General features: G+C 29.1%; 1 protein-coding gene across 6 annotated transcripts in view; it reads right to left on the minus strand.

Annotated features, from left to right (window-relative positions):
• Positions 1-386: 386 nt before the first annotated feature.
• Positions 387-16,661, minus strand: part of LOC106457563 (calcium uptake protein 1 homolog, mitochondrial-like) — a 54,610-nt gene continuing 38,335 nt past the window's right edge. For 5 of the 6 annotated variants that reach the window (XM_022386488.1, XM_022388560.1, XM_022385962.1 and 2 more), the window contains 6 exons: positions 15,508-15,702; positions 14,306-14,449; positions 11,629-11,737; positions 11,174-11,263; positions 7,663-8,767; positions 387-5,475 (listed from right to left, as the gene is read on the minus strand). In XM_022386488.1, the coding sequence (XP_022242196.1) occupies positions 8,613-8,767; positions 11,174-11,263; positions 11,629-11,737; positions 14,306-14,449; positions 15,508-15,702 (693 nt within the window). In that variant the 3' untranslated portion in view covers positions 387-5,475; positions 7,663-8,612. Of the gene's footprint in view, positions 5,476-7,288; positions 7,385-7,662; positions 8,768-11,173; positions 11,264-11,628; positions 11,738-14,305; positions 14,450-15,507; positions 15,703-16,661 lie in introns of all 6 variants that reach the window. The other variant, XM_022388019.1, reaches the window with a different exon arrangement.

Consider the following 16,661-nt stretch of genomic DNA (forward strand, 5'->3'; position numbering starts at 1 on the left):
CTTTTTATTTTTACATCTTTTATGGGGATTTTATATATACTTTGCAGGTCCACATGATATTAATTTGCAAAAGTCCTTCTTATGAGATTTTATAAACAGTAGGTTGGTGAATGTTTTTACTGATGGTCGGTGTTCTTTGAAGAAAGAAATAATCGTGTGCTTAATTTTTTTTCTGGTGTTATTCTTGGAAAACTTGTAACTTTACCACTAAGCCTCCAGTTTGTTACTCATCATCACAAAGTAAGCAAGAATTGCGACAGTTGCCTATCAATTGTGACCTTTTAATTTCCGGTATAAATCAGTTACGATTGGGTCATGAATTTTCTTTTATAGGTTCGTATTTTTCGAAAACGTCAGAAGCACGTTTTATATAACACATAAAAACGTTTTTTTCATCCTTACTTTTATTACCTTCTTCATTCTTACTAGAGTTATTCAATTTAAATATGCATGTTTAAAATTAGTTTCAAACACTTTCCACAATTTTGAAAACGTATATCTTAATTAAAAATATGTAATAACATACCTTTTAGAAGTATACTGAATAATAAAAAAATAGCATTTTACCTACATAGTCAGATTAGTGAAACTTTCATACAACTTTTACTCTTGAAATTCACAATATTACTCGGGGATTATTTTTGTTTTATCAACACAGTAACTTAAAATTACAACCGTAATCGTTTCTTTTCCAAAGCATGTTATATTAAGAACTGATTTCCTCCATTAATCAAAAAATCTAATGACACTTTTCATTCTTAACCATTATAACAGCAATAAGACTACATATTTTTAATTAGCTAACCATTTTAAGACTTACGCTTATGTACATTAACCACAATGATTATACTATAAAAACAATCCACCAAATATTACTAAATTAAATTACCTAAAAGCTTAAGTTTGAAACCATTTTTACAGTATGTATATATATATATATATATTAACAACCGACATTAACAAACTTATAGTTTGCAAAAAAAAGCCATAGTTACATAGTGAAATATTCATATAATCATAACATGAATTCATGACTAAACTCAAAGTTGTATCAATAAAAGAAAGATTTACATACACACTTAGGTTGTTGGCCAAACCCAAAACTGTATGTTATATTTTAGATCTTGAATTAAAAATACAAATTAATCAAATGCTATACTCCAAAATAAAAGATAATGATTATACTATAAAAACAATCCACCAAATATTACTAAATTAAATTACAAGAGCTCAGTTAAGTGGCCCTTGCAAAGAAACAAAGGAATTGCTACAACAAACACATTACAAAATAATAAGTTAGCTTTGTATTTTTACATTAAAAACAGTTTAATACAATAACCAAGTAAAAGTATAGTACTGAATGTTATAATTCACATTCCAGCATATCAAATAAACAATTGGGTGGCAACAATAACTTGTAGAATTACATTACAAAATAATATCTTTGGTTATGTTCATCAAAAGAAATAGCTATGAGATTAATAATTATCCTATTGCTGTCATCATAACAAACCTGAATTGAAGGTTATTAATGATATATTTCAACAATTCAATATAATTCTGCAATATGCACAGTTTAATAAATAGATATATCCAGACTGTTACAAAGAAACAAAAAAAAAGACTGGAGTACAGTTCTAGGTGTAATTTAAAGTATTTTGGATAAAATACATAACAATTTCACATTTAAAAACTTCCTAAATATTACTTTATAAAAAATATTGTGATGCTATTTTTTAGATAAACAGGTAACAGTTTATGGTTTTTCACTCTGCCCTTTCCTTTCTTAATGCAGGTGAATTCTTTTATGACAATATTAAAAAAAGAAAGAAAAAAAAAGAAGTATGATCAAGAAATTAAATGAATATACTTTACGGAAAGAAAGATATTTTGGCTTAAATAACCTATTTAAGATTGAAATTTGCACTTGCAACTTTAATTTTTTTAATGATTTTCTAGGTTTTGTTTTTTCCTTTTAATAATGAACTAATCTTAAGCTAATTCTTTCTTATTACATCAAGCCTATAATTAAATAAGTTCCATGAAGTCATATAAATTATTTTTTAATTACGTCTTTTAGAGGTCTGTCTCCTCAACATGAAGATATTCCATAGGTCTTTATGTGTCATGATTTGATGCAGATAATAAATATATTAAATACTGACTCCTTTCAATGTTTGAAAAACATAATCAGTAACTGTAAGATGATCCATAACATAAAGAAATCGTTAATCACTAAACTCAACAGTTCCATATCAGTCACTGATACATTTTTCTCACTCCTTGTTTATTTATATCTAGTCATTCCTTCTGATATTAGAAAAGTTGTAAAAATCACTTTATCATTTTATAAGGAGAATTTATGTTGTATAAACACTCATTTTTGAATAAAAATTATCCATTGACCTGATTATGTCACACAGTGTTTAATGAGTTGCATTGTGAGCTCGATGAATGGGTAGAAAAATGCAGCAGCAATGGACAGTGTTGAGAGATTATGATAAAGATATGTTATGGATAGCTATTTTGCCATAATCAATAACTAAATATAATTCTCCCCAGGAACTGGAACAATGATTACTTTATATAGAAGTTAGTTCATCACTATTTGCATCAAAACTAGTCTTGTGTTATGGTAGGCTGTGTAAATTAGCAGACAAAGATCAAACCAAGTAATGTTTTAAAGCAGAAACTGAATCACTTTATCTGACAGTGTTTGTTAGTGGATATATGAGCTAAAATGATATAAATCTGGATGTGTTTTTACAATTAAGTTTTTTTTTGGTTTGATTAGTAACATGAAAGTTTAACCATTCCACTCAAGGACTTGGTGCTAATAAAGCAACATTATACCTAGACTAAGAAAAATTTTGAAAGCTTTTATTCTATTATGTATTGTTATTTTTTAGGTCACCATGGAAGTTTTGGTGATAGAAAAATCCCAAGTGAAATCAAATTTGACACATTAAAATCAGGCCCAAGAAAAGAAAGTAAGAAAAACATAAAATTGGATTACTTTAAACCCTAAATTCAAGCACAGACACTGCAAGTGAAAGTGAAGAAAATAGAGAGAATTGTAAACCTTCACATCTTTTCAGAAGCCCTGAAGAATTAGTTTCAATCAAATTAAAGATAACAAAAAATACTGACTATATTTTATATCTTCTTCACTGTTTTGAGTCTTATATTACTGTAATTCTGTTATTTCAACATTCCTGAAAATGTAACAAAATTTAAGAACTAATTTAATAGTAAGAAAACTTAATAGTACCTTAAAATTCAATATTTAGAATGAAACGGAAAAAATAATTTAAAAGTATTTCACAATTACAGTATGTAGAAACATTAAGCAGCTCTGAGCACCATGAGTAAATATGAATGTACAGATTTGTTACTGAACTGTTTCATTAACCCCTAGTGACAGTTAAAGGTAAAGTTATAATTGACTTAAGCTATGGTGAACTAGCAGCTAGTCCTGGGAAACTGGTGTGGGATGAATTTGAACAGGATTCTAATGGCCTAGCTGAAATGAAATGTTTGTATTCATGTAGAAGTATGTTTCATGAGGATGCAATAACCTATAAACACACTACGTCAGCACTTCCATTAAAATCAGGATCTAATGGCTCTTAATTGAAGGAAAGGCATAAATATTTTTACCAAGTACACATGCAGATGGCTATAACAAACAGAACAAGTGACTTTGTGAGCTATACTTCTTCAGAGCTTAATGTTTCTGCTATACGTGTAGATTTTGATGTTTTTGGCAGACATCAAAGCCAAATGTACTGAAGTTTCATGACATGTATTTAACTGTTCTAGTAGTTCATAATTCTCATGTTTCTACATATCATATTTTTTCACAACTGACTTGATCTAGTATGCTTGATTTTACATCTGTTTTCATACTTGATCATTTGATGTATGTTAAGATCATTTGCAAAAAAAATTATAAGAAAAATTACTGTGAATAGATTACTTTCATATTTGGATAGAACTCAATGACTACTATGAATTAAAGTCAGTGATTTATATTGTGGTTAATTTAGAACAATTATCTTTAGATATTTAACCTTTTATTATTCTCACTCATGTGAATCGTCAAGTAAATATGTAGTGTTATATTCTACAAAAAAGTAAGATAAAAAGATTAAAGTTAAAGACGTGTCACAGTTTTTAGACATACAATAACAGGCATGCTCAGTTTTGTCATGTCTGAAAGAAATGTGTTGCATTTAATCTGCAATAAATGTTTAAAACTGAAAACACAATTCTACATATCATACACTAATAAATTGTAATGTTTATTACTCTCACTCAAGTAAATCATCAAGTAAAGGTGGCCAAAGCAACACTGGATATTCAAGTAACTGAATTTTTTGAAGTTAAACACAAAGTTACACAATGGGCTATCTGCGCTCCGCCCACCATGGGTATCAAAACCCGGTTTTTGGCGTTGTAAGTCTGCAGACATACCAATGTGCCACTGGGGGGGCTCCAAAATGGTAAACAATGTTCTTAGCCAAGTAATTCCACTGTTTGAGATTACCCATCAGTTTTTGCCACTTAAAAAGTGGGGTGTAATCAACTTGATCTATTTTGTTTTTTTTATCAAGTATTTCCCTGCAGGTAATACCCCTATCAGTCATAGCTGCATTGTATACAGTTAACTGTTCAATAAGATGACTATTAAAGAATAACTAGTTATCACTAAAATTACCTTCAAAGAGTTCATTGCAAATGTTGGCACATTTGACAAGTTTATACCAATGAAACTGTTGAGAGTATTACAGTGCTTATAATTTGAAAATGTCACACCTTGATCTTAAAAGTCTGAGAATAATTCAATTTGTACTTCAGTACAATCAATTACAACCTGCACATTTTTGTAAAGCCCTTTAAAACATTATGGCATGTATTCCTTAACTTTTGACTTTGATACATAAGTATCTAGTGTTTCAAGTACACAACACTTGAAATTCATCCTTGTTACAAACACCCTAGACATCTTCTCCTCTCTGATTTTTAATCTTTCAACCAAGTTTTTATGTCTGTTTTAATTTAATTAAGGTAAAAAAATATCAACTGACTGTAGCTTCCTTTTGGGTCCACATTTATAATCAAACTGTATAAATTATCAGAACCCTAGTAATTCAAATTATATGCCTGTGGTTCCAGAATATTTGTATAAAATGCAATAAGTGGATCATAAGAACAAAATCCAGTTCAAAATATAATATCATCATCATCATCACAGCCAGAAAATCTCAGTAGTGTCAATTTATCTTCATTTCTATGCAAAGAAGGTGTTTCTTATTGTTCTTTGATATTTGGTAAGAGTTTCATGACTACTTGAAGCAATTGTTGTAACGTACCAACATTGGATGTGTCATAAGATTTAACATTTTCTTTCATGTTAGCCAAAAGTCCTTGCTATTTATCACTCACTGGAATACTTGTTGTACTGCAATATGCCTGAAATTGTTAATAAAATTGTTATTTGAATACATTCAAGCAAATTTAATACAATAAATACAATTATGTAACTGACATTATATCAAACAGAATTCTTTAAAACATTTATATTTCACAACCTAACATTTAGTCTTATATTTTTCATTCATGTTAATTACTAGTTTTTTTTCAAATATTTTAACAGTCAGTTACGCTATACATAGGAGTGGATCAAAGTCTGCATGTCACAAATCTTTTTACAGTTACATTCAAAGTTTAACTAAACAAATTTATTATCAATGTATTCAATAAACTTGGCATTAAAATGAAGTTTATAATTCAAATTTAATATTTCCTAAGTTTTAATTCCTTAGTTTCAAAATGAAATACTTTAAAAAATTCAAAATCTTCACTGTCATGTGACATTTCTAGACACTGATCTCTCGCATTGAATTTGAACAATACAACATCTGCAGTTCCTAAAAAATTAGAAACACAAACTAAACATATTGACAAGAAAAAATAAAAATAGTGAAACTTCTATCTTTTTGATTTGCTGAGGTACCAATAAATTTGTAAAACCCACCAGAAAAGCCCTTCCCATCTTTTCATCCATCTGAAAACATTTACTCATGCATAACTATGCAAGACATATTTATAACCAACTGAAAGAGCATATTCTGAAATACACAAACCTAATGATTGTCTGTTTATAATTGGTGGTCACAAATGACATTTCACAAGAAAAGCTCGACTCCTGATGAGTAAAGTCACTGCTCTTAGCAGTAATGCAATCTTTTAACCTACTTATATAGTTTTTTTTAGAAAACCAGGTAACTTATAGTACTTTTGGAACACTGTATTCCAGTGCTTGATATATATTTTTGTGTTCTAAAATGCACATTTAAAGTGTCATGAATTATTTTTTTGAACAATCAACACAGTGGGAAAAAATAGGATTACTATTCATGGCACCATAGTGCAAAAAGCCTTGAGACTAAAGTGGTAAATTTATTGTTAAGTATATTTTTAATTTATTGCTATATATTTTTAACACTATTAATTAAAACGTGAAAATTATAAATTTTTTAGGTTACATACCTAAATTTAAATTTAAAAAAATTCTCTTGATCACTCAGTGAAAGCATGCAATTTGAGGTTACATGATGTAATCTGATCCATCTGTTTACCCTAAGCTGTCCCACTGAAAATTTATTGCTTTTCATGTACAAAGAAATGTTAAAAGTACAATAAAACCATAAAAGTAGATGAAGCAATGATAAAAGCTTAGATGCTGAAGCTGTTAGGACAAATAATTGTAATTGTGGTTACAATCTGCAGCCATTATAGAGAGAAAAAAAGAAAGCATTTTTGATTATAATTCATATTTTCAACTTTAATTTCACAGTAGATCAGATCGATAATTTCACTACAGTTTGTGTTAAGATAAAGAAAATAACAGATAAAGTATAAAGTTTTACAAAAACAAACTTCTGATATTCATTAAAGAGTTCTAGATATTATGAAAATGAAAACTGCAAGATGAAAAAAGTATTTTTATTTTCAGCATGAAAATCACCTTTTACTCAGACTGATCTAGTAAAGGCTTTGCAAGTTCACAGACAAATGTTCAGTAAAAAATTTTTTTAACTCTGATTTTTTATTTATAAAAGACTTGTAATGTTTACTAAAAAACTTACCACATTTTGTGAAGATACACTAAGTACATTCAGAGTTAAAATATGTAGTTTCATGGTTATATGGTGGTTACAAAGTAGGTCAAATTTACTGTGCCCACATGCAAAGGATTAAGTAAAGAAACTGTAGTATTTACATTCTTATTTCCAGATTGAACTACACAACTGACTTGTACCTCTTCTAACTGTGTGACTGGGGCACTGTACTCACTTAAACCTTTTGTAGCAGATGACTGTAAAGCAAAATGGTTTTTTTTAATGATTCATCTGAAAATTTGTATCCTCTAAATCAAAACTAATTAGTTTGGATCTAGCTGTTTACCTTACATTAACTATACTAGTCAAATGTTTTTAGAATACATGATAATTCACTATTAATTAACTGAGCATAATATAGAACAATAATGCAAAAACCAATTAAAACTGATGTGTGGATAAAATTCTGGAGTATTTTCAAACTGTAACACATGATTTACAGTAAAAAAAATTAATACATTAAGGATATACTCACATTCACAAATGGCACTGGATCTTCACGTTTAAATCTTTTTTGTGGCATGTTTATCATAAGGAATCTCATCATGAATGTAGATAGGCCTACATCCACTTGAAGAAGCATCACATCTTCTTGCTTTCTTTCTTTCTTTGTTTCTATTGATTTTGTTGTTTTATTTGGTATCAAACAGAAGTGCACAGTATAACTAAGATCTTCAACCCCAGTTTTAATTCTTTCATTATACTGGATCACAGCTTCTGACCATTCTTTCATCCATGCTCATAGAAATGCATAAGGATTTTTCCCATCATACATCTTCTTGTCGTTTAAGAAGTGTAAACTGCATTATATACATCCATTTTGATTCTGTTTTAAGTGCTTTATTCCTAGTAAGTTCTGTCCGTAGTGCCCTATGTTTTTTATCATTTAATATCGTATAATAACCAATACCTTTATGTCTCTTTAAATCTGCAGGACAAAATCGCACACAACAACTGGTTTTCAACACAACTGCTTACCCATACTTTTCATTGTATTTATTAAGAAAACAATATGGCTGTGCTAAACCCCCACCCCCCACTCACTATACTCACAAGGCACCATGGTAAACAACTTGTGACATAATCATAAGACAGGCAAATTTTAGTGAGTAAACATTATCCCCTTTCAATAAGTTGTTGTGTGATGAAGGAGAAAATCCATCTAATAGGATCTCATCATTATTTTTTACTCTTTTATTTAAAATATTTAAGGTTATATGTAGAAATATTTAACATATTTTAGATTTTTGTCACTATCAAATTTATAATGCAATATACATTTTCACTTTTTACCTATGCCATACAACACACAAAAAAAAGATAAAAGTTTAGGGAAAGCAAAAACTACCTAAATGTAAAAATGGTTTTGCAACTCCAATTATATTTGTTTTTTAAAGATAATGAGACCAATTGACTAGAATATGGCTACATATCTAAGAGAACAGGTTTCTTCAAACGAGCACACTTCATCACAGAGTTTATCAATTTGAAAAAGCCAGTATCTTTGGGTTTCTCAAGACCACGATAAAGACGCTCTTTCATTACAGACACAAACTCTCTGTTACTCAGCTGTCCATCCACTGAAAGTAAATAAATAAAAAGTAAAAGAGTACTCTTACGCAAGAATGAAACAAATATTTTCTATTTCATTCAAAATTGTACTAAAACAGCTTTATTCAGAAATATGCACCACCTAAATTAAAAATTCATAGAATAATATACAGGAACTGCAAACATTAATGAATTCAAGAACAGAGAATTTCAAATGTATAGAAAAGGTTTCATGTCAGCAAGTATGTGTGTAGATACACAAAAACACTGATTATAAGTCTAAAAACCATAAGATTTAATTGAAATGTAGTGTGTTTCTTTTAAAAAATTCAATTCCCAGTGTTTAAGACTAGTATGAAACACATTTTTATAACAACATTTTTGGCAGTGTAGCAAAATCTGGTACCTAACAATATCATCCATATTTTCTTAACCTATTCACACTACATGATGACAAGTTAATGTATACATCCCACATGCAAGTAGTTAAATATCGATCAACAACTGTTGTTTTTTTTATTGCAGAGTAGGGTACACTTTTATAATTCATGATTTTATATGTTACATTGTGTCTAAGAATACATCATCATTAATGAATCTCCTTTTATTATCAAGTTTCTCTCTAATTAATTCTTAACATACACTTAACATATATTAAATCAAATGTGCAAAAATCTACAATTCAAGTGAATATAAACAACTGAAAGGGAAAATTTTGTCCGAACTTGAAACAGATTTTTAGATTTAATCAGCTCTATAAATCATCAACATATGTGCAAAGCAAGGATATCAACTCAATCCAATAATGTGCCCGTATTCATACATATTCACTTGTAGAAACTGGCATCACCACTTTGTAATCAGAAAAAACATTACAAATTTACACGTACTTAAAACAGTGTATCATTGATAAAAATATTACATGTATTCAAAGCTAGAGTAAATACAAGTCTCCTTGGGCTTTTAGACTGCCTTATAAATTAAATGGTAAATGCTATAAACAGATGCTAATAATGAAACACTATCTTATGTGTTTCAAATAAATTTTAAACTGTTTGATAAAAGGAAATTAAAAGAAGCAGTTGAAAAGATTTTTTTAGTTGATTTTGTGTAAAGCTACTCGGGTGTTATTGGCACTAGTCACCTCTAATTTTGAACTGATAGACTAGATGGAGGGCAGATAGCCAAGAACACCCACTGCCAACTTTTGAGCTCCTCTTGTCAAAGAGAATAGTGGGATTTAACCATCACTCTTATAACACACACACACACCTATGGTCCCAAAGTGCAGAACATACTTATTATATTTTTGTGGTAATGGGACAAGAACCGCAGAACCTCAGCAGCTGAAATGAAATCAACAATGTGGTTCGATAATGGGTATAGCCAAAAATTGTCATTTCTAACCACTACACCACACTAGTTTTAATTTATTAAGAAACTAATAGGACCACTGATTTGAATGCATCAAGTTTATGCCTTTAGTGGCCAGTACAAAATTAATGTATAAAAACTGAATATTAGACTTACTTCATATTAATTGTGTTCCCTAGACCAGTAGTTCCCAATCTATTTTCTGAGGATTAGCTAATTCTGGCAAAACATTTCACAGACCGCTTCATACAATGTTAATTTTTTAAAGTACTTTTAAATTATATTGTAAAACAATATACTTCGGTAGCTATATTTTGAATCTTTTTTTTTTTCAACTATCTATCAAACTAGCTGAAATCTGCCTGTGGACCAGTGGATGGTAACCACTTCCCCATACTGAACCAATGTTTAGAAGTGTACCAAGTTTTTTAAAATTCTTCTTTCATTTACCATATGGTTAGATTTATCAACAAAGAGAACATAAGCATGAAGAAAATTTCACTTTACACCTTTTGACTATCTATTTCTCCTTCTGTATCAACAGATGTTTAAATGTTCTTTTTTGTACGTGGTGTTAAAATAACTAGTTCTAAAATGAAACATTTGTATAAAAGCATTCAAATAACTTGATTAGATGTAACTATATGCCTCAGATTTCCCAAAAAATGTGGCCTTGTAAAGCTGCTTATATAATGAACTGTTACTTTAAATTATTTTGGAGGACTAACTAATTACAAACAAAACAGAAAATAATTTATATTCTATCAATGTTTAAAATAAAATCAGTGTTTTATTTTTCTGTGAGAATACAACATTAAATCTTTTTCTTCACGTGTCGTAAGAAATATTTTGAAAACAGAAAAACTGGTTAATGTTAACATAAGTTTAAATTTTTTGTTGAAAATGTTCATACATTGTTAGCAATCACTTGCATCATGTTAACTTAAACTTGGATAATAGTTACAAGATGCTTTTGCTATACTGTTTATATTACTATTATCGTCTACTTTGATATCACTATAAATTGGAAGCATTTATTTTATTCTTAAGTTCTACTTAACTGTTTTCATCAAAAAGGGTAAAGACCACATTGATGACATGGTCACGAATATCAACGTGGGCTACTGTTCGAGCAACATGCTTCAAGGTAGCTGAAAGAAAAAAAAAAACACCTTTACACTCCCATAAAATATTCAAGTAACTCAACATATTATCGAAAAGATATACTAGCAATATATATATATATGCTATCTTTATCAAAAGATTTGGATGTTTTAATTCTTACAAGTCTTCTTGTCAATCGTAAAACTAAAAATACCATTTAATAGCTAGGATTTAGCTATTAAACTAAAAATCTTTCTCTTCTGATATTTACTGCAGAGTAGTGTTATCTTCTAATTAGTTAATAATTTTTGCACCTGTTGTAAAAAAGAATGACAAATACCTTATTTTGTGTGTCTTATTTTCGGTCTTTTTTCTTATAGAGACAGACTTCAAGTACTATTCTACAACTAACCTTGTTCAATTGATGCTCCAGCAACATGATAAAAAGTCAATGCGGTGTCTACATCATTAATGTTGTTCAAAAAGTGAAAGAAATTCAAATAGTCCTGAAGTGAGATGCCCTAGAGAAAACCATGTTCTAAGTTAGACAAACACTACATAGTCAATTTTTTGTTATAATACTTAAAACATAATCAAATTAATATATATCTTCTTGAGCTCTAGATAACAGCTATTTCATAACACAAAACAAATATGAAGACCACTTACTTTATAAAAACTACAATATGTTTATAACATTTTATTTAATTACACAACATAAAACACAATACTTGCTTTATATCTAAATGTCATACACTAAACTGGGTTAAACCGAGTGTTAGATAATATAGTCCAATGCAATTTATCTAAATCTAACCCTAAACCAGGTTTTATTTAACTTCAAGTTAGAAACTTGAGAAATAGATGTCCATATACTACTATTCTAAATATATAATAAACACCAGATGCAACTTTTTCAGAATATTTAATTTCATTATAAGACAGCATAGTTCTTGTTATAAATTCTTGGATTTTATAAATGGCTTTAGTTTTCATTTTTACATAAGTATTAGTCCAGTAAAAAATCAGCAAAACATCAATACTTTTCAGAAACATACTGTTTCCACAATAGCAATATTAAAACAGATAAAATGGTACATGGTTAAAACCAAACTCTTACACAAAGTTCAATGTTTCATGTGTTTGTTTTTATTTCTAATCATATCATTTTTAACTATTTTTGATTTACTATTCATTTTATTTGAGATATATCAGTTTTTATTATTACTAATTCCACATTTGTCTATAAATGTCACAATTCTGTTTTAGTAATTACAAGGTAGACACGGTTAGAAATAGTTAGCCAATGAACAAATAGCTTACAACTGAAATCATAGTATAAATGTTCTGTATCAATATTACAACCTCAAACTATATTTTAACTTTTACAATCCAGAATGATAAAATATCTGACTTCTAAAGAACAGTTTAAAGTTTTAAGAGTTTTCATAAATACACTGAAGTTAAAATCTCAACTCATTAATTAAGAGAACAACTATTTTTTACAATATTCTAACAACTGGCTCGTCCAGCAATCTAACATTTTACAGTGAAAATAAAATGTTTACGATTAGAATTATTTTTGTTGCTTAGGCTACACAGATGTTGTTGATCTATGAAGCATGGTAATAACAATTGTAAAAGACCTTGGTTGAAATTTTTAGCCATATACTCTCAAGATTGCTGATTTTACCTACAACTGGGCCATACTGTTTTCCAAGTTCTTTATCTGGCTTCCTACAGTTGCATTAACTTTGCAATCAGCATCTTTCTGAACTGTAACAACCTTTCAATCTTTGGTTCTTTACACTATGGAAAACTTCAAACCTGTAGTTTCTTGATATAGCCATAAACCTGAGGTCACTGGTTCTTAATGATCAGTCCATGCTGACTTGCAATATAGAACACTTTGCACAGTGAAAAACTTGATAACTATTGTTTTCTGAACAGCTAAAAGCCTGACTTCAGTAGTTTCCACTATCACTATATTTTAAAACTTGTCCTTCCATGACAGTAGATACAATTATGACCTTCACATCTACAATATTTACTACAGTGTTTTGCATATTTGTTAATTTCTTCTTAAAGTGGCTGATCTCTTTTTACTCTTCCCTAAGTTTCTAGTCACATCTTTCTGTTTTTAACATTCTTCAAGAATTTCCAAACCTTAATATTACAAATGAACAAAAGAGTTTCAAAATGTTTTAAAGTTCTGCATGAACTTTCAGTGCTTGAGTAATTGGTATCTGTCAACCGCACTTGATATATACATCAGACTTTCAACTAGGTTTGTTTGATTGACATATCATAAGTTTGTGACATATCACAAACTTATCGTTAAATAAAAAAATTAACATTTAAGGGAAACTGTAAAGAATCAAACTGAAACAAGTCACTAGAACAAACTTGTTTAAGTTTTATCTTTTCCACATCTTAATTCAACAGAATGTGATCTTTATTAATAATAATTTCAATTATGGCTAGTTTTAAACTCACTATTTTTCAGAGCTTAAACGAACAAAATCAAAATTATGTACACTCCTTGTCAGAGAATAAACAGTAAGTTTTGACAATCATTATACTTATTGAATTATGATCGTGTGACCTGCACAATAAGCTTACTTGTATAGGCTAACCTCCTCCCATAAATTTTACCAGTGATCTTGACTTTTTTCTCTCTCCTTCAAAAAAAATCTGTTGCTTAATATATTTTATATCGTTTAAACAATGATACTCGTAGACTAAACATGTAATTCATGAGTATAAAGATATGTTTGAACTGTAAACTAAATAGTAGGATTGACTGTCACTCTGATAACCACACATTTTTAAAAGTACAAAACGAAGAACCTCAGATATCAGTTCAATACATTAATCACTAGGCTGTACTTGTGCCAAAGAGTTTATAGATGATTCAATAGTTATTCATAGAGCAAATGAATAAAACAGGTAAACTTGTCACAATAAGTATTTTACAATAAAAAAAAGAACTAGTACATAACTGCCCATACATTTAAAGTACCTATTTTACACATATTGATTCTCAGAAATAAGTATGTGTAAGCATATAAATTAGTTTAGTAACATACCTCCAAACTATTCTTGAATTCCTTTCGAACCCTCTTTAACATACGGGCTCGTTTTTTGTCAGATAGACCAGCATAAGTCAACAAAAGGTCACCAAAGTCAACTTCCTTGATGTATCCTTTCTCATTTGGTTCTTTCCTCTTGAACTTAAAATACCCAAAGAAATGTCTTACAAATGAACTAGCAAAGAGAAGAAAAGTATCATATACTAATAATAGTTTTTTTTTTAAGGAAGAACAATATAATAATTACACTTCCCAACTTAACTAGTCCTTTATGGGTTAGTTTTAAGTACTTTCTGCATTTTCCAACAGAACTAGTCTTTATGGTCCACTTATGTTGAAGATTATTATGAACATTGGTCAAACTATGTGGATATCATACACGTATTTTCAATTAAAAAGACTGAACAATGAAGTCAGAAAACAGTTTAACCTGAATATGCCAAACATATATATAGATCAAATAATACCTGAATATGTATATATATATATATATATAAATAAATCAAATAATTTCTGAATATGTTATGTATATATATAAAAATAATACCAGTTCCATTTAGGGTTTAAGCGTCATTCTCGTTAAGGTTAAAAGAAAAAATTATATCTGACTTCTGAAAATTGTTTGCACATGGAAGTCAACAAAAATATTACATATACATGTACTTACATACACATATCCTTGTTTTAGACCGAAATATTGTAAGTCATCAACAATAAGCCAATCACATCTTTCAGAAGTTTTTTACCTATTTGCTTCTAAACAGTTATTAAAGTTTGACTTAAATAATAATTATGTCACTACTATTAATTTTTGAATCAAACCTGGCTAGCTACCTTTATCCTTTTAGAAAAACAAATTAATAAATAATGCTAAAATAAACATTTCTGACTGAATTTCCAAACTATATTCAGAAGTGTTTGATAAAGAAAAGAAAAGCAAAGACAAAGCATGAATAATTTTAAATAAAAAAATGTTAATGGTCCCTGCAAAAGTCTTCTATGGTAAGTCTTTGGCAATCTCAAGGATAAACCTAGCTTACAATGACTTGTCACATGTGGATTTAAAGAAACAAGAAATAGTGCTAAAATATAAACAAAACTTAATTTGTTAGTTACTGAAGAAGGGATGATGATATAAATAATTTATGATTTATAATGATTTATGTTGCTGTTATACATTTGACTGTTAAAATCCTTACTTCCAGTGCAAGAATCTCTGTCTGAAGCTGTTTCTGAAAATCCAGAAATTTCTCCACTGTTAGTTTCTTTTTGTGATCATGACCAAAAAAATAAGTTGCTAACCCACTACTAACTCCTCTATAAATGTTTCCTGTATTGGAGTGATCACGATGTCTCATTCCCATACTTGTCTGGTTCCTGATAATTGTTTGCACCTAAGATTGAACAAAAACATTTCAGACAAAAGTATGACTCCTTCAAGAAAGATGAAAAGAATTTTAAATAAAATACATAATTTTTGGAGAATATTCAATAAGAAAGTGAATATTTTATGCTAAAACTTGACATAGATCTAATAGCTATGATATTTATTGAACGAATAGCACCATCTGGAGTGAAAAATGTCAATGTATCCAAAACTATGACAGTATAATCAAAACCTAAACATCATAACAGTTCAAGAAGCTGTAGAAGAGATAATGTCTAGACAACACCTTATTCATATATCCCAGTCTGCATTACACTGTGAAAATGATGGAAGCTGGTCATTAAATATGTGATGATACAATCTTTGCCTTGAAGATGGTCCTTTATATATATATATATATATATATATATATTGAAAATAATTTTACATTTTGTTTGTTGTACATGCATACTAGTACATGTGCTTATTCTTTGTTGTACATCTCTTACATATTTTGAATAAGTTCAGTGTGGTGAATGGGTGGAAAAAAAAAGAGCTAATGCAGCAGTACACTGTTAAAAACATGTAACATTCAACTGAACACATATGCACATATGTAGCTTAAATGGACATAAAAAAACTTAAGAAACAAGATTAGCAAAAATTGTTAATTTAAAAGGGGGGGAATAGGGATCATCTAAAAAGTACAGAAACAAGTTGAACCAAAATGCAAAGATTATATTTTCAAGCCTATAACTAGGGCAGAGATGAAAGTGTCTCTTTCCTAAAAATCCTGAAAATAATCAAAGCCAAGTAGGGGGGGGGCACCCAAAATCCTGCATTTTGATGCATTTTAGTAGTTAAAATTCAGTTAAACAAGTTACCCCATTTTTCTAACATCAATGATTATCAAATACATGCAAGAAATATACAAATCTGATTCCCCTAGTTAATGGATAATTTTCAAGAGTGCATTCTTTGGAATTC

The sequence above is a fragment of the Limulus polyphemus genome, unplaced genomic scaffold (genome assembly GCF_000517525.1).
Source record: "Limulus polyphemus unplaced genomic scaffold, Limulus_polyphemus-2.1.2 Scaffold0, whole genome shotgun sequence".
Lineage (NCBI taxonomy): Eukaryota > Metazoa > Arthropoda > Merostomata > Xiphosura > Limulidae > Limulus > Limulus polyphemus.